The 19684-nt window shown below is 45.8% G+C and overlaps 1 protein-coding gene across 9 annotated transcripts in view; it reads left to right on the forward strand.

Moving 5' to 3' along the window:
* Nucleotides 1–19684, forward strand: part of MTCL1 (microtubule crosslinking factor 1) — a 124917-nt gene that overhangs the window by 59108 nt on the left and 46125 nt on the right. For 4 of the 9 annotated variants that reach the window (XM_047697227.1, XM_047697221.1, XM_047697224.1 and 1 more), the window contains exons 4-5: nucleotides 14770–14829; nucleotides 16312–16389. In XM_047697227.1, coding sequence (XP_047553183.1) covers nucleotides 14770–14829; nucleotides 16312–16389 — 138 coding nt within the window. The remainder of the gene's footprint in view (nucleotides 1–14769; nucleotides 14830–16311; nucleotides 16390–19684) is intronic. The other 5 variants (XM_047697225.1, XM_047697229.1, XM_047697230.1 and 2 more) reach the window with 2 other exon arrangements.

Here is a 19684-nt window from a genome sequence, read left to right on the forward strand (position 1 = left end):
AGCAAAGCTCTGGAGAAAAAAAAAAAACTTTGGTCACTGTTTAAAAGCTGCCTTCAAAACATTTATAAACAGTTTGAATCCATCTGAATGTGTATTTTACAGATTAAAAACAGTACTAGTGAATCTTAGCTTCTTAGCCATAAAAGGAGAGAGAGAATCTATAGTATTGTACACATGGAAAATGAAATAAATCACAGGATCTTATAGTGACACCCAAAATATAAGCTGTAGCGATGTATAGCTAGAGGTTTGTTTGGAGAGTTTTGCTATGGCTTTTAGGCTATTTTAGACAGAGGAGGTTTTTGTTTTTGTTTTTTTTTGTTTTGTTTTTTACTGTTCTGCAATATACAGAACATAAAATTTACCATTTTTGTCCTTCTTAAGTGTATAATTCAGTGGCATTGGAGACATTCACAATGTTATGCAGTTATCGCTACTATTTCCAGAACTTTCCATCATCCCAAACAGATACTCTGCATCCATTAGACAGTAACTCCTCGTTCCTCCCTCACCCAGCCTCTGGTAACCTCTCTTCTACTTTCTGTCTCTCTGAATCTGACTAATCTAGGTATCCCACGTAAGTGGGAAGTACACAGTATTTTTCCTTTTTTGGCGGGGGGGGGGGGGGGGGTCTGGCTTATTTCACGTACCATATTTCCAGGATTCATCCGTGTATCAGAATGTCCTTCCTTTTTATGGCTGAACAACCTCCCATTGTATGATCACCACTTGTTCCGCTTATCCGTTCATCCGGGCACTGGGGTTGCTTGCCTCGTTTGGCTGTTGTGAATAACGATGCGGTAAACATTACCGTACGAGTGTCCGCTTGTGTCTCTGATAATTAGTGTTTTTAGAAGGTATCTTTCCGAAGGCTGAGATTTTCAAAGAGAAGGTGACGGACGCCATCAATGAATGGCCTCCCCTTGCTGCCACGAAAACCAGCCCCTGTTGCTGTGTGGGATGGTCTAGGTAGTTAAATCTGCCTTCATGCCTGGGGATGCCACACACTTTATGTGACTATGTCAAAGAAAAACCTTGTCAGTCACAAAGAGGAGTGTCTCCCTTTGAGCCTTAGGCTCTGATAGGATCTGATGGTGAGGGAGAACACGTGTCCTCATTTTTCTCCTCACGGTTTGACTCATCCTACGCATCTTTGCCAGTGGCTCTTGGCACACGTAAGTGCGTTGTGGAAAATCTGACCTACTCACCTCCCTGAAGTGATGGAAGTAATGTCCACTCAGTGTGAGAGAGGATTTCTTTCTAAGGTAAAATTTCCTCTGTGACAATAGCGAGATTTTAGGTGACCTGGGATATGAATTTGAAGTTCTGAAATAGCCAATTTCTTTTGTTTTTGTTTTTTTTAAGATTTTATTTATTTATCTGACAGAGAGAGAGATCACAAGTAGGCAGAGGCAGGTAGGGGGTTGGGGGTGGGAAGCAGGCTCCCCGCTGAGCAGAGAGCCTGACGTGGGGCTCAATCCCAGGACCTCGAGATCACAACCTGAGCCAAAGACAGAGGCTTAACCCACTGAGCCACCCAGGCATCCTGAAATAGCCAATTTCTATTACCAAAAAAAAAAAAAAAAGTGCAAAAATAAGAGAATATATGGAAACTACACAGTTGACAAAGTTGATACTTCAAACATACATTCCTCATGTAAAGTGAAAAAGACATTTTAATGAACACTGGTTTTGCTCCTGTAGAGAGAAGAAAGCTGGAATGAATAATAATGATATCCCCCCCCTCTACTTCAGGGGGAAAAGAAGGTGATTAGCATCTGAAAATATTAATCAAGTAAAGAATCATAAATGGTTAGCTAATGTTTGCTTTTCGTGGCCATGGCAATCACTTTATTAAGCATATTATTTCATTTAGTCCTTACAAGAAACCTGTATACAAAGTAGGCATTAATATTATTACCACTTTTAAATAAGGAAATTGGGGTACTAGGAGCTCAAGGAGCTACCCTAGGGTCACGGACTACGAGTGATTTACCTGGATTTGGATGTGAATGCCCATGGTCTTCGCCCACTTTTCCCTTTTACACACATAACATACATGTCTTCATATGCTCACTGGAAAACTAAAAATTCATAAAGATGTGGACAGATTTTGGATGACAAAAATCTTCAAATTTATGAAGTTTCCCTAAAGCCATACTATGAAAGCTTTTCAAAGCCAACTGAGGGGATGCCTGGGTGGCTCAGTCTGTTAAGTGCCTCTTTCTCTCAGCTCAGGAAATGTGCAAAATGTTTGGTGGTGTAGAGGAGGATGGAAACATGGCCCCGTCCCACCAAGTGCAGGGACTTGCACTGGTGCCCCCAAGGGGCCAGAGATGTCTGAACAGAGGGCTGTCGGACAAAGCAAAAACACCTCAACCCCAAGTTGTCCCTGCACTTCAGGGACAACGCCCCAAAGTGAGGTGTAACCTTCCCCTCCCCACATCCCTGGCTGCATCAGGGAACCTTTGCAATGTTATCGCCATGCCTGCTGTCCGTCCTGGAAAGTGTGAGACAGAAGGTGCTGTGGGCATGTGTGGTCTCCCCTCCTCCTCCACACGTTTCCCAACCCAGGCTGCTATGGGAGGGAGTGATTCCGCTGAAGAGGAGACTCAGAGGGTCTGAAGGTCGGAGGGACCAGGGACATCTGCTCTCACCCTGGGACAGGCGAGGGCTCAGAAGCAGGCATGCAGGCTCGTCAGAGATGAGTGATCTGCCCAGCGGGCCGCGGCCCCGAAGCTGCATCAGAGAAGGAAGCAGGACGAGCTTGCAGGCAGACGGTGACTCCGGATTAAGCCTCTGTCCTCTGTCGACTCAGGAGCCATTAGGATCTGGCTTGATGGCACAAATGGATTTATACACAGCCTGGGGAGGAACCATCCTAACAAAAGGCTGTTGCAAGTCCAAATAAAGAACACGTTTGCCCTTGGGCTCTGTGACACGGCCACCGTCACCGTCCGATCCTGAAGTGAGGGCTTTGAAGGCGACAGTGGCTCTTACGGTGGTTGCTCTGGTGACTGTTGAGGGCTGCCGGGGCCACACCGGCTCTGGTGGCCAATTGTGTTTCTGAGCACTGTCTAGATGGTCTGTCGCATCGATACGACACACCGGCAGCAACATGCACGGTTCGGGTGTCAGGCTTCTGTGTGTTCACAGAAGACAGCACCATGGATGACAGAGTGGGCTTTCTTGCTCTTAATCACCAGACCCCAGGGCTACCTGCATTCTTTCACAGAGTGCTGCCCCCGACCCAGGGGACCCAGGGCTTCCCTCGGCTCAGCGCCTAGGGTTGGTATTCCTGCTGTGATGTTCTTTTCCTCCCAGATTACATTCTGTTGGAAGCCCGTTACTTTCCCCATGCTCACTGTCTGGCCCACCCTTCCCGCAGTGTCCCAATAGTTCCTGGGCCCTGAGGGGTTTCTCGTGCTGCATGAGCAGGTAGCATCGTGCCCCTCACCTCAAAGCTCAGTGACTGTCTTGCTTGACTGAATCCTCTGCAGTCCCCCAAATGGGGTGGTGCAGACTGACAGGGACTAGAGAGAGCTTCGAAACAGTGGGGTCAGCATCTCCTGTCCCCTCTTCAATCCCTGAAGAGTGTGCCTTGGTGTTAGTGGTGGGAATCCCAGGTGCTCTGGTTTGGAGATGAGAATTCCAGACGATTATTTGCCAAAGGGACAGTGTTGGCTTTAGGCTGAATGCTAGCCAGGGCTGCTTTCCAGATCTCAGAGCCTTTGGTGGATGATTAATGGAGGCGAGCAGGGCCTCCAGATAACAGGGCTCCCGGACAGACATGGGTCAGCGAGTCAGCCTCTGCCTGGTCAGGGAGCCTCTCTGAGAGGAAGCCTTCGGCTGGGGAGGTGATTAGAATCTCAGATTCATTTGCTATCTCCCCATGTCCATTAGGCCCTCCTTTGTCCTCCGTGTGAAAATATATTTGATGATCTCCAGCAGCACGGAGCTAATCCCACCTGGGGGCTAATCCCTTAGTTTAATTTCCTGTCTCCCTCAAGGGAAGGTCCATCAGTCTTGTGCCTTGCTTCCGGGGGAGATGGGGCCAAAGTAACACAGTGGTAGGTTTAGTGGGTGTGTTTGCATTCTGGGTCAGTTCTCTTATCCTTAAAATATAAGGATTTTTCTGAAAAAGAAATATATAATCATTTTGATTCTTGGAAAAAAAATCTATAAGGAAAAACAGAGTCACCCATTATGCTACCGCCCACTGCTAAGACCTGCTAGCATTTTAGTGTATTTGCTTCTAAATATTTCAAAGACAAAAGTATTTAATCTTGATGAGATAATTAAATTTATGTTTTTAGCCTACATCTCAAAGATGGGCATTTTATGAAAAACTTCCCATGTTATTAAAAATTTTTAATAACCGTAATTTTTAATGGCTGTACAATATTATAGCAGCTGTTTTCAGGGAAATCAGGAATTTGTGTGCATAATGTGTTTTTTTCCAACACTAGGGAAATTTTCAAACATACAGTGAAGCTTAAAGAATTTTATAGTGAACACCTGTATACTCACCATCTAAATTCTGCATTAACATTTTACAATACTTGATTCATCAGATATTTATCTAGCCTTCTATTTATCTATTAACCCAGCTTATTTTTTTGACACATTTGAAAATGTAGGCACCAATTCACTTACCTTAAATAAATAATTATTAACTAGAACTTAATTTTTGCCTCTATTTTTTGTTAATTTATATGTATCGAAATGCACAGATCTTAAATTTATGTTCATTGAGTTTTGACAAATGTATGCATACATTTTCTTAAAGATTTTATTTACTTATTTATTTATTTGACACAGAGAGAGAGAAAGAGATCACAAGTAGGCAGAGAGGCAGGCAGAGAGAGGGAGGAGGAAGCAGGCTCCCTGCTGAGCAGAGAGCCTGATGTGGGGCTCGATCCCAGGACCCTGAGATCATGACCTGAGCCGAAGGCAGAGGCTTAACTCACTGAGCCACCCAGGCGCCCCTGTATGCATACATTTTGATAGTATAATAGCACACTCTGTTATTTAGAACAATACTCAGAATCAATTTAGAAGGTCCAAAGGATGTGATGGCTCATTATTATGAAATATACCATAAGTAATTTAAAACTGTTTCATGTGCTCTTTTGTTTGAAGTACTTTAAGTATTTTCTTAAATTATGTGCACCTGAATGAAAAATGAGTGATTAATTTCTCTGAAAAGGAGAATAACATTTTAACATTTGTTTATATTTTTTGGCTTTTTTTTTTTTAAAGAATTTCTACAAGTATTCTTTTTTTTTTTAATTTTTATTTATTTATTTGACAGACAGATCACAAGTAGGCAGAGAGGCAGGCAGAGAGAGAGGAAGGGAAGCAGGCTCCCCATTGAGCAGAGAACCCGATGTGGGGCTCGATCCCTGGATCCTGAGATCATGACCTGAGCCGAAGGCAGAGGCTTTAACCCACTGAGCCACCCAGGTGCCCTGGCTTTTCTTTTTTTAAAAACAAGCTCTACACCCCATGTGGGGCCCATAATCACAACCCCAAGATCAAGAGTGCCATGCATTACTGACCGAGTCAGCCAGGTGTCCCAACTTTGTTTTTCAAAGCACTTCTAACTTTTTTGTATTATTTTGTTAGACTGGGAAATAGTCTGCCTCTCTCCATGGACTAGTATATTTTTTCTAAACCAATGGGAACCAGGAAGAGATTATTATTAATAAGACACAAACCTTACCTTCAGTTCTGACTGGCAAATAGCATATATTTATATGGCTTTTTAACTTCTGCGAATGCCCAAGGGCCACTTATTTGTCACCTACTCAGTCCGCAGAAGCTTCTGAAATACAGATTCTAATTCAATATTTCGTGTACTGCTTGATGGTGTTGCTGAGTGCCTGTGTGTGTGTCTACACTGGGAATTCCTATAATTTGAGGTTAAGAACACTTTATTTTTCATACCATCACTGTTTTGGTCTTGCCATAGTCATGATTTTCCATTTCTCTGATTGCAGAGTAATGATAATTTACCCGTCGCTTTATCACCTTCAGTTTCATTTGTTTTGTGTTTGGCTGGGGCTGCCGTGTTGTAGTATGTTTTCGCCACAATTTTCCAATTACTGGGCCTCAAGATAAATGTTTCTGGGGCTTAAAATGCAACAACCAGCCCCTACTGCAAAACAGATACGTGTCATGTTTCCACATGTGCACAAGCAGCAACCTGTCATTTTTATCACCATGTTCTCTCCCCAAGCGAAGGTGGCCTTTAGTGGGCAGCCTGGGTGTGCCGGTGGTCTCTGTCCCTCCCAGGTAGGTCTCTCAGCGTGGACGGTGTGGCTTGTGGCCATGCTGTTGTTTTCTGGCCTTCTCCCTCTTTGCCTTGGGTGCTGGGATCCGAACCAGCTCAGAATTTTACGGCTGTACCTTTGTTCAGCTGGACAGCCCAATAGAGTCTTCTCTTCTCCTCACTTACTTTGTAGCATTTTGTCCTCTGATAATAGCTTCTGTCTTTTCCATATAAGGACCTGTTCTGTCTACAGCCTCAGATCCTCAGAAACTACCAGTGCAAACAAATATTTCATGGCCATGAGGTACCTCGTGAGCATAGCAATTTGCAACTGTTCCGGTAATAGGTCTTTGTGCTCTTTTGCCAGAGAAAGGAGAGACTCTTTGTACAAGAAGACTCAGCAACTCGGGGCTCAGAAACCTCGAAAACAAAAAGAAAAGCAGCCTAGATTGGCAGATTGTGCTATCAGAAGCACAGAGGGCAGCCTGGAGGTTCTCAGGGTTGGGACTGTGAATGAGGGGGTGGAGTCCGGCTCAGATTGGAGCCCATCTCGGAGTGTGGGACACCGTGAAACCTCATCTCACTTCCGACTGTTTTCTCATCTGTTCATCAGTGGCCAAAATGTATGCCTCTCAGGGCTTTTGTGAGGATGAGATGAGATCAGATGCATAAGGAGAGAGTTTAGTGGGACACCTGGGTGGCTCAGTCTGTTGAGCATCTGACTCCTGATTTCGGCTCAGGTCATGATTTTAGGGTTGTGGGATCGAGCCCCTTGTTGGGTTCCACACTCAGCGGGGAGTCTGCTTGAGATTCTCCCTCTCTCTCTGCCCACCACCCTTCTTTCTCATAATTAACAGAAGGAAAGGGAGGGAGGAAGGAAGGGTTTAGCATTGCCCCTGATGTGAATGTGTGCCCAACAAACAGTAATTGTTAATAGCCACCATTATTCTCCCAAACTGCCAAGGAGAAAGTGTTTCCTTTGGTTGTGGCCATGGAGGGTGTGAATCCGAGGAGGACTGTGTTTACAGGGCTCTGCAGTGTGACAGTGGTGCATGGACTTGAGCTGAGTGCAATGATTCTAGGGCGTGATGGGAACCAGTCTCCCTGGGAGCCATCTAGAGGCTAGCGGAGGGGAAGGACGAGTAAAAGGTTATCTTCCAGCCAGGACCTGCTGCTTCTAACTAAAGGAGAAGCTCGTAAGTCTTATCCTTCACCTCTCCTAACACTTCAGTGGAGACTAATGTGGGTAAGAGAATCTTGGTAACTTTCTCCTAAACAGAAAGAAGGCCTCTGCCTCTTCATTTTCTTATTCTGATTTTATAAGATTTTATAAGCACGTGTGCTGTAAATCAGCCCAAAAAAACTTAAACAGCCTTCTAGATAAGGATCTCTAAGAATTCTGAAAGTCATCTGTCTACATCTGTACCCTCCTTCCCGTCCTCACTCATGATTCACAGGATCATGATTTTTGTCTCTTTTTATTACTAATCTGAATTTTAAGCCCAAAGCCTGTCTCTGAAACACGTAAGCAATTGAGAGCTTGTTCGTTTTTTTTCTAAAATTGCCTGGAAGAAACTGGTTGGCTTAAAATAGGAAACATTAAGAAATGACTTGAAAGTCCAAATAATTGCCTAACTTCGTATTTTATTTAATCATTTTCAATACTCAGCAAATGCATCAGCCTTAGATGGGTTCAATTTGGAGTGAGAAATTCAATTTTTTCTCCTTTCTATAGGAATTTAGAGTTGATTTGCTGGCTGTTGGCCAGACTAAAAAGGAAGAGTCAAATGAATCAGCAGGCAAGTCCCCCATTCTGGGTTCAGTTTATTTGATGGTCAACATTTTCCTCTTTTTCTTATTGTTTCTTGGAAGAGATTCTCCACTGGATCTCTGAATCCTCTAGAGAAATGAACTGGCCATAAATCACATGCACGTAAATCATCCTACACCCAGGGTCCCTTGGCCAGGAGACCCAAAGCAGCAGGTGAGCCTGGGAAGACACCGTACCCCAGGCTGGGGGCCTTGTGACCGTGTGTCAGTCAGTGAGGGAGCCAGACGCCAGGCACCTATGGTAGAGTGGGGCACCGGGTGGGTTCCCTCACTCCTCAGGGGCTTCCTGGTCTTTTAAAAACAATATACATATGGATTATACATATATATAGTTATGCCTGAAGCACCAGGCTGATAAAAAACAATGTCAGCTCACAAAAAGAGATCCAAGAAGCTGGCAAAAAATTTCTTTTTTTTTTTTTTAAAGATTTTATTTATCTATTTGACAGAGAGAGAGATCACAAGTAGGCAGAGAGGCAGGCAGAGAGAGAGAGAGAGGGAAGCAGGCTCCCCGATGAGCAGAGAGCCCGATGTGGGGCCCAATCCCAGGACCCTGAGATCATGGCCTGAACTGAAGGCAGAGGCTTCAACCCACTGAGCCACCAAGGTGCCCCTGGCAAATAATTTCTGATGAAACACCACTGCACCACTCTGGAAAACAGTATGAAGGTTCCTCAAAAAGTTGAAAATAGAGCTACCCTATAACCCAGCAGTCACACTACTGGGCATTTACCCTAAAGATACAAATGTAGTGACCTGAAGGGGCATGTGCACCCCAATGTTCATAGCAGCAATGTCCACAATAGCCAAACTATGGAAAGAACCTAGATGTCCATCAACAGATGAGTGGATAAAGAAGGTGTGGTACACACACACACACGTGCGTGCGCACACACACACACACACACACACACACACAATGGAATACTATGCAGCCATCAAAAAGGAAATCTTGGCATTTGCAATGATGTGGATGGAACTAGAGGGTATTATGCTGAGTGAAATAAGTCAATCAGAGCTCTTTCTGATATGAGGAATTTGAGAGGCAGGGCACGGGGGCCATGGTGGGAAGGGAGGGAAAAATGAAGCAAGGTGGGACCAGGGAAGGAGACAAACCATAAGAGACTCTTAATCTCAGGAAACAAACTGAGGGTTGCGGAAGGGCAGGGGGAAGGAGGGATAGGGTAGCTGGGTTATGAAGATTGGGGAAGATATGTGCTAGGTGAGCGCTGTGAATTGTGTAAGACTGACGATTCACAGACCTGTCCCCCTGAAACAAATCATACATTATATGTTAATAAAAAGAAAAAAAAAATACCATGGCAATCCTATACATAAGAGATCAGTGGCAGCCTCTTTTCTCTGACCTTTTTAATAATTTCCTCAGTTTTTTTGTTTTGTTTTGTTTTTTGTTTTACTTGTAAAGGAAATAGTATTTACTGTGGGTAATTTGGATGCTATAAAAAGCCACAAAAAAGAAAATGAAAATCACTCATAATTCCATAACCTGAGGATGAACACTATTAACACTTGGTATCTATTTCTCCAGTCTGCTTTTCTGACATATCTCTATTGATATTTTATTAGATGTAAATTGAAATCACAAAATACATGATGTTTGCAACCTCTATTTTTCTTTTAGTGTGTTATATTTCCTGAATCTGGAAGTATTCTTCAAAAACATAATTTTAACACCATCCACAGTACTCACTCGCTATTAGGAAAGGTAGTGTAATCAGCATTCTTACCCAAAAGTCTCCCCTCAGTATCTCTGCAGTTTCCTTAGGCCAGCAGAAATTACTTTGTTCTTGTTGTTTCCTTTCCTACTGTCTGACTCTCCGCACTCTCATGACAGCTCCTTAGAAATAAAGACTTGTTACTCTGTTGCTCAGACAAGGCAACATAGTAGATACTGTTAATACTGAATGAATGAAGGCCATCTGAATCATGGGAACTTAGTGGTTTCTTTCCAGAGGTGGGATTCCTGGCTCAGAGTGTATGCGTTGGCGGGGCTCATTTGCCCACCAGTAATGCTGTGGTACATGTAATGCCCACTCTCACTGATCTGGATACAAGTGCCTGCCTCTGTGGACCCTTGCCAACACTGGGTGTTCTATGTCTTTTGGTCTCTAAACCTCTCAGTGAAAAAAATGGCATTTTATTTCAATTGCTAGTAATCATGTGTTTGTTGGCCATTTATTTATTTTTTTAATTAATTTTTTATTTTTTCAGCATAACAGTATTCATTATTTTTGCACCACACCCAGTGCTCCATGCAATCCGTGCCCTCTACCATACCCACCACCTGGTGCCCCCAACCTCCCACCCCCCCACCCCTTCAAAATTCTCAGATCGTTTTTCAGAGTCCATAGTCTCTCATGGTTCACCTCCCCTTCCAATTTCCCTCAACTCCCTTCTCCTCTCCATCTCCCCTTGTCCTCCATGCTATTTGTTATGCTCCACAAATAAGTGAAACCATATGATAATTGACTGTCTCTGCTTGACTTATTTCACTCAGCATCATCTCTTCCCGTCCCGTCCATGTTGCTACAAAACTTGGGTATTCATCCTTTCTTTTTTTCTTTTTCTTTTTTTTTTTTTTTTACAGCTTTATAAACATATATTTTTATCCCCAGGGGTACAGGTCTGCGAATCGCCAGGTTTACACACTTCACAGCACTCACCATAGCACATACCCTCCCCAATATCCATAACCCCACCCCCCTCTCCCAACCCCCTCCCCCCATCAACCCTCAGTTTGTTTTGTGAATTAAGAGTCACTTATGGTTTGTCTCCCTCCCAATCCCATCTTGTTTCATTTACTCTTCTCCTACCCCCTCAACCCCCCATGTTGCATCTCCTCTCCCTCATATCAGGGAGATCATATGATAGTTGCCTTTCTCCGATTGACTTATTTCGCTAAGCATGATACCCTCTAGTTCCATCCACGTCATCGCAAATGGCAAGATTTCATTTCTTTTGATGGCTGCATAGTATTCCATTGTGTATATATACCACATCTTCTTTATCCATTCGTCTGTAGATGGACATCTAGGTTCTTTCCATAGTTTGGCTATTGTAGACATTGCTGCTATAAACATTCGGGTGCACGTGCCCCTTCGGATCACTACGTTTGTATCTTTAGGGTAAATACCCAGCAGTGCAATTGCAGGGTCATAGGGTAGTTCTATTTTCAACATTTTGAGGAACCTCCATGCTGTTTTCCAGAGTGGTTGCACCAGCTTGCATTCCCACCAACAGTGTAGGAGGGTTCCCCTTTCTCCGCATCCTCGCCAGCATCTGTCATTTCCTGACTTGTTAATTTTAGCCATTCTGACTGGTGTGAGGTGATATCTCATGGTGGTTTTGATTTGTATTTCCCTGATGCCGAGTGATATGGAGCACTTTTTCATGTGTCTGTTGGCCATCTGGATGTCTTCTTTGCAGAAATGTCTGTTCATGTCCTCTGTGTTGGCCATTTATTTTTTAATGAAACTGGTTTTCCTGTCGCTTGCAAAATATTACTCTTTTGTCTGTCTTGTGCTAGAAAAATCTTTTTTTCCATTTTGTCATTTGCTTTTTAATACTGTAAATGATTTTTTTTTTGAAACATAAAAATTTAAAACCTTACCGGTCTACTTGATCAGTCTTTTCCTTGGATGTTTTGGCTTTTTTGTGTATGCTTATAAAGGCTGTGCCCAAGAACAGAGATTTTCTTTTTCTAGTTCCTTTATGATTTCTTACATCTAGATTTTTAATTCATGTGGATTTGGGGGGGGGCAGGGATACCTGGTATTGATCTTGCTTTTCCCCCCGCTGTGCTAGTCAGTAGTTTCTCCAGCATATACCAAACAGTCCATTCTCTCCCCCACTTTTCAGATGCTACCTGTATCAACTGTTAAAATCTCATATAGTCTCAAATTTATTTCTGAGCTTTCTGTTTTGTTCCATTTATCTGCCTATTTTTGTACCAGCACCAAACCATTATATAGTATTTCTACACCTAATAGTGCAAACCTGCTGTCCTTATTCTTCCTCTGCAGAGTGTTCTTGGCTGTTTTTACCAATTTATTTTTGTAGGTCAGAGGTCAGCAAACTTTCTGAAAAGGGCCGGATAGTAAATGCGACAGGCTCTGGAGGCCATTGTCACTGCTCCTCAGATGTCCTTCCGTAGTACAAAGTAGACAGTAATAACCAAGGCTTTGCTCCAGCGAAACTCATTTATAAAACAGGCTGTGGGCTCATTGGTCCTGAAGGCCTTAGTTTGCCAGCCCCGGTTCAAGATGAATTTTTGAATCATTTTGTAAAATCTTTCCATATTCTTACCTCCCTCACATATACACAAATAGCATTTGTGTGTGTGAGTCTATGTGTTTGTGCGTGTGTGTATACACACTCATAAATACTTCTCATGTATATATGTGTATATATTACATTTTATATATATGGAAAGAAAGGAATTTGGTTAACATGACATCATACTTACAATGATATGGGAGAAATGTGACATCTTGATAAAATAGGGTCTTTCCATCAGACAGCATCAAGCATTTCTTTATGTCTAGCACCAAAATTGTATGGTTTCTTTCATAGAGTTCCTGCCAGTTTCTGGTTAACTTTAATCTTGGCATGGTTTTTCCCTGTAGTTGGCGCTGTGACTGGGACCTCTGTGGGGGATCCCATGCCTCCCCTCCCTGCCGCACCTGTTCTGTGATTCACTAGAAGGATCACGGGATTCTGACACACTTGCACTCAGGGCTCAGCAAGGGGGAGACCCCATCAGGTCGGCTGGAGGGATCTGTGCACAGACAGGCTCCCCATTGGTTGGCCCAGGTGATACCCCCTCCCCCCAACCAATGCAGCACCGTAATTCCTCTGTCTCCACCTCTAGCTCTCACGTCACTTCCAGATAGTTTCCTTTCGGGTGTGCAGAATGTGTTTTGCAGTCATTGGGTTGCAAATGATGCCGTGGAGGGTGACTCTGGGACAGCAGGCTGACTGAGCAGACCTCGGTCCCAGAATTAAATCCCATAGGCTGAAGCCTTCCTTGGGAATGGTTTCTCTCCCTGTTTCTTTATTGTAACTCTTCTCTGTCATGAATCGTCAGAAGCGTTCATCTTGTTCAGCTCATTCAAATCAAAGAAGCCCCTTCATTGCCGCGTAAAGAATCTTGGAAAGCCTATGGACTCTGGGTAGTAAATCTCAAGACCTTCTTAACACAGACTTAACATAACTTGTTGGAAGACGCTGGTTCTCTTTATACTTTGACCCTGCTTCTACCAAAAAGGCTACAAGAAACAAAGCTGCTTCTGCAGCTGGGTTTGAACAATCAGTTTCCATACACACCGACTTGGCTGACCCAGGAGCACCCACACTCCATGCTGATTCTGTAACCTTCTCACCCTCTCGCAACTACTATTTTTTCTCCAGGCCTCTGGCCTCCTAGAGGGTAAGGGGTGGCTGGAATTGTTTCATAACCCTGAAATTCATCCAGTAAATGGCACTCGCTGGCCTTCTATGAGTGAGTCACTTGGAATGTAAACAGAACGGAGTTCACTACTATAGGTCTGACCCTGATGTAAGTGACGTGTGGGAGCCTCCTTCCCAGGCTGTTTGGGCAGCAAAGGAATGAGCAGAGAGGATCTGAGCCCCGTTGACAGGAACTCCCAGAGGATCCAAGCTTCCAGGTCTGTTCCTGGTGCTTCCTGTATGGCAAGGCTGTGGAGGGGAGGGGCCAGCGGGCAAGGAAAGCCCCTTCCCACTCACAGGCTTGCTGGGGTCTGAATGAGAACTGGCAAGTCTTTTAACCTTCCAAACCACCTTCTCCTGGCTTATCTCAGGATTCCCTTCATCTTTGCAGGCTTCACATCCCTTTGTCTCCCCCTATGATGCTTCTTGAACTGCTGGCTGGTTCTTTCAGTCTTCATACTTCAACAGGGACTGTCTTGGCTTCCTGCTGTTCCATTTCAGATATCCCTGGGCCTTTTATTTATAATCCTCTTTGTATTTCAGATGTATTTCATGCTGATAGCAGGCAGAAGTGCACGGCACCATATGTAGAACTAGGCAGGGACCCAGCCCACTGAAGGACACAGCCAAGACCACGTCCCATGAGTCACTTATGGACTTACAAGAACTTGAAGATGTAGGTTTAGTCATGAGTCGAAGGCGGCTGTGTTGCAACCTGGATGAGGTTTTCTCCCTAAACACAGGCCACCCTTCTCTCCTTTCCTACCACTTTGTTAATCTGGCCGTTTACCCATAGACACTCAGACATACCAGTTAATTTTTATATTTGCCCCAACAAAACATAATTAGGAAGGTAAGGCAGCTCCAGAAACATTACATATCTGTTTCCTAAAATGCCCACGTTTCTCCCATCTTTCCCCCACTATTTCAAATTATCCAAACTACCTCCCTTGTCATTAAGCTGAATAATTGAGGAACACTCCAGATACAATCGTGAGGGTTCAGAGACTTTGCCGAGCTTATTCCGTAGCATTTAAACATTGGCTGTAAATAGTTCCTTGATTCCAGTGGGGGGTGGGAGGAAGAGTCTCCCTCCATTGGGTGTGTCCCCTACCAGTGGGGTCGGTGTGAGCCTGGTGCCGCTGGCTCTTGCCCATGACCCCTCCCTAACAGAATGTCCCTTGGATCTATTTCAGAGTTCCCTGAAAAGAAGAGGCAGCCGGGAAACATACAAAGAAAAGAAAACCTTTAACCAGGTAAGCAGAGGGACCCTTCTCATGTTATGTCTCCTCGAGGGGCGATCACCTCATTCTGAATTGTCTCAAAAGTGCTCGTGTTGCCTTTAAAATATTCAAAGAAACATGACCTGCTCCAAAAATGGGGACTCACTCAAAACCTCCGTGGGGTGAAAATGTTCACTCTAACCCACCAGCTCCTTCGTTTTGTTTCTCGTACCGAGAAGCTGGTGATTTCTTCAAGAAAGGCAAAAACAGACGGACTCTGCGAAGCATAATTTGGTGTAATTCAGGGCTCTCTGGTAGCACTCACAACTGGCGAAACATTTTCTGGCCTTAAGAGTCATTCACACAGTAAAACAGTACAGCTTGTGTGGTGTTGGGTCCCTTGGCAATGTTTTCGGTATTGGGTTGTTTTTTGTTTTTGTTTTTTTTAACGTGCAAGCCAAACAGTATCCCAGACTGTCCTAATTGAAGGTGCAGTGTTCTTGCCGGGGGGATGGTAACAGCATCGCCCTGTCCGTGTACATGGTGTGTGTTCTGCAGAAATGCCTGAACTCTTCTGAACACTTGCTTTCTGGATTCCTTTCTTGTTCTGCCTTTTTTTTTCCCCAATTATCATATGGTTTTGCTTATTTGTGGAGCATAAGGAATAACACAGAGGACATGGGGAAATGGAGAGGAGAAGGGAGTGGGGGAAATCGGAGGGGGAGACGAACCATGAGAGGCTGTGGACTCTGAGGAACTAATTGAGGGTTTTGGAGAGGGGGAGGGGGAGGTGTTGGGTGAGCCCAGGGGTGGGTATTGTGGAGGGCACATATTGCATGGAGCATGGGGTATGTGCATACACAATGAACTCTGGAACACTGAAAAGAAATTTTAAAAAATAAATAAAAATTAAAAAAATATGAATGCTACTGGCATTAGATATTGGGAGAGAATAAAGGCAGGAGTGGGATGTCAGCTCCCTAAGCTCTTAGCACAAGTAGTAATTAGAGAGGTTCAAGAAATCTGGGTAACCGAGAGCTCTGCCGACCTGCCCATGAACTCCACCCTCGATCTGCTCTGTTGTGCCTTTAGCCAAACTCACTGATGCCCAGAACATCCTTCAAGGAGAACTGGGCCATGGGACAACAGGAATGCCCAAGATTAACATTTCTGCTCTGCCCTCGCTACTCTCCTCATCTCACTTTGCCATCCACTAATAATGGGGAAATTAAAATCCGCAGTCCTGGGGCTGGGAGCTTGGACCCTCCTGGACGTCGAGTGTGTCTCAGCTTCCTGGCTCCTGAGGGGGGCAGATCTCCCTTAAGAGGGTGACCACCGTTACGGACTGAGCCATATGGCGCTGCATTCCCTGGGGCGGGGGGGGGGGGTGTCCCTCGGGCTGAGAAACAGGTGCCACTGCTCTCCGAAGTGTCTTGAGAACTACTCCGGGCACCGGGAATGTGTTGAGTCCCCCTTCCACCTGTGCTATCATTGAGAAAGGAGTATTCTGTCCAGCAGAGCGGTGGACCCGAGCGCCTTGGAAACTGCAGGTCTGCAACCAAAACTCAAAGGAAACCAGCACCCCGGCGCAAGGTAGGAACGCGAGGAGTCAGCGCTTGGGGTGCTGGCTAGACATCAGACTTGCAAGCCAAAGAATATATACCCAGAGCGATATATTTCTGCTGCTTGACAAGGCCTTTCCGGCTGCTGGTGGTGGTGGTGGCGGTGGTGGCAGTGGTGGTCCCGGTCCCACGTGTGTCCTCCCTTCCGTGCTGTGCTTGCCTTCTCTGCCTGTGGTGTGGAAAGTTTGACTGGACCGTCTGCTTTCATACTGCATTCCTGGAGCTAGCTGATGATCTCTTGAAACCAGAGCTCAATATCCTTCAGCTTACGATTCAGCCTAGCCCCCTCCCCAGGAATTTTGGCAGGATTTTGGAAAGTGTGTGGTTGCCAGGTAAGATGGGGATCCAGCCTCTTGCTCCTCCCGCTGAGGCTGCGATTGCCCATCTCATGAGAAGGAGTGGCCCCTTGCCGCCAGAACAGACTGAGCCCAGCTCCCTGGGCCTCTTCTCTCCTGCCCCTCCTCCACCCCGCCCCCACCCCCACTCTTAGGGTTGCCACTGGCTTGCAGGCATAGCACCCAGCTCCAGCTGCCCGGACCAGAGTGAGCGAATCTGACCCTCTCGCTAAGAGCACACACTCCCTTGGCTCCAGAGATTGTCTTTTCTTTGGAAACTGGCTTTAGCATTGGTGGCAGGTCTGGTGTCGCGCATGGGTGTTGAGTAGACGTGACAGTATGCTTGAATCGCCTTAGAGTTCCTGGTGTGTGTGTAGTTTCTGCTTTTAAGGAACAAGAAGACTTTTTGGATACTTTATCAATCCTCAGGTAATCTATGAATTGGACTCTCCCTAGGGTGCGTCATAGAATCTTGCTTCTCAACAGACTGGGGTCTAGGTTTGGGAGAGCAGTTCTGGTTTTAGTCAGACTTGTGGGGAGTGGTGGGTGGGGGAGGGGGTTATGAGGTTTAGGGTTTCTAGAAATCAATGTGATGTGAGGACTCTCGGATTGCCTACTCTAAGCAGTTAGAGCTGAGCCTTTCTGAACCTTTGGGAAAGGCCGGGGTTCCGCAGGCCTCTCAGAGATCCTACCGCCTTCCTCGGTTTCTCAGTTCAACTCGTGGGGGAAGATCCTCAGGGAAAATCACCTGAGACTCCCAGATCTTGGTCTGAGCTATGCAGATAATAGTGCCCCTTGTCCACCCATTTCTGGCCTGGCCTCTACCTACCAGGGCCTCAGGAGCTGCAGGTGTCCATGGACTGGGGGGATGGGGCATTGGTCCCAGCTGGGGGCCCTGCCCATTCCTGGGTCTGCCCAGGCTCAAGGTGGACAGATGGTGGTGTTCTCTTGGGGCTGGCGACATTCTCTCCATGAAGTCAGCTGCGGTCCTCAAATACAGAGGTGGATTTCTGTGCTTCAAGGTGGAGACAGGATCATTTAGGAGGTAGTGGACTAAGGACACATACGGGCTCTCAAGTGGAATGTTGGGGCTGAGGGCAACGCCCTGTCTCCCATCCTAGGCTTTTCACCCCCAAGCTAATCCATTTATAAAGTGTTGACAGTCTGTCTCCCCTGGTATGTCTGTTTGCTTATTTAAACTCTGTCCCATCGTGTGAACGGCAGAACCCTCTCTGCATTTGGATGCATCGACTTCTTACAGATCTGTGTTTACCAAATAACCGAATGTTTGCATTTGATCTGATTTTGAAAGTTTTAAGAAACTGGGGTCATTTAAAAGTAACACGCCGGAAAGGTACATGGTGGATTCTCCGTATTCACTGAAAGAATGAACGAATCAACAAACAAGCATGCTTTTCCCTTAGTCTTAGGATTATATACGGTATGGCTTTCCTACCCACGTGGCACTGGCTCACAGTTGGCCTTAGATTTTTCCTTGAGGCTTCCCTGCCACATCATTTATTTTTTCCTTCCATGGGTTTGGGGTACAGGAGGAGGGATCGAGGTAGGGTAGAAGGAGGACAGTTGGGAGGCACCAAGGTGGGTATTTCTGTATCTTGCTACATAATGACGAGTGTGCAGCAAGGACAGGGCAGAGAATGAGCCCTGTTCTCTGAGGGCGAAACCTGCCTGTAACTCTGCTGGACCTTTTGAGCACAAGGATCTGAAAGTTCACTCTCCCCCAGAGGGTTGACTTGTTTGGGAGACTGGGGGTTTTTTTGTTGTTATTTTTTAAAGATTTTATTTATTTATTAGACAGAGATCACAAGTAGGCAGAGAGGCAGGCAGAGAGAGAGGAGGAAGCAGGCTCCCCACTGAGCAGAGAGCCCGATGGGGTCATGATCCCAGGCCCCTGGGATCATGACCTGAGCTGAAGACAGAGGCTTTAACCCACTGAGCCACCCAGGTGCCCCCCAGGAGACTGGTTTGATGCCTCTTCCTCCCCAAGGGCTGATGGGGCACAGGTACCATAGACCGTGTTGTTGGGTCTTTCTGGGTGGTGGGGAAGCCTTTGCCAAAGTCTTTGTCCCCACAGCAGCCTTTGGAAACTTGTAGTAGCCAGAGAGCAATGAGTTCACAAAATCCGTCATTTCTCCCATTTATGAATGGGACCAGTGAAACATTTCTGCAGGCCCACATCACAGTTCAAATGGGTTCCAGGCATGGAGATCTGCCCCGGGAAGGTACAGTCAGATTTCCAAATGGTCCAGAACCTGCCTTCAGGACCTCAGCCATGCAAGTGTGGCATTCTAGTGGCAGAGAGTCTGCTTTGGTGACCCTACAGAGTCCTGTAGTGATTCCAGTGAGAACCACGTCTCTGGTTTTGCAACACTTAACTCTGGCCTGGGGTTTCTGAGTTTCATTTCCTGCTGTGTTAGAGCAAGTAAAGGGAGTGGAACAGAAGGGGGGGGCTCTCACGTTGCCTGCCCTTGCCTGGTGAAAGGTTGGGGGTAACCCAGGTCTTAGGTCTGCGATAACAGTTCATCCTAACCGCAAGAGCGTGTACTTACTCCGCACCGTGGCTTCCAAAAAGCCCCCTCCTGCCTGTCATCCCAGGTCCTTGTCTTCCTGTCATCCTTGTGATATGCATGGGGTGGGGAGACTAGGGGAGGAGTAGAGGCAAATTTTCACTCCTCAGGGTCTCAGCAAGCCAGTGCAGTGTCGGGCTCTGATAGGGACTCCCCGTCCTGGTAACCCCTGTGGGCTGCTGGCTGCTTTAGATGGCGAGGTCCACACTGGAGGAAATGAATGGCAACACGTCAAGCTTGCTTCTGAAGCCTGTCTGCTACCCCAGGCTTAGTGAGAGTCCCGGCATCTCTCACCGGCGCTGGTGACTCGTCGGATGGACCCACACAGTAGCGAGGGACTGCC

Source organism: Lutra lutra, chromosome 12 (genome assembly GCF_902655055.1).
Source record: "Lutra lutra chromosome 12, mLutLut1.2, whole genome shotgun sequence".
NCBI classification, from domain to species: domain Eukaryota; kingdom Metazoa; phylum Chordata; class Mammalia; order Carnivora; family Mustelidae; genus Lutra; species Lutra lutra.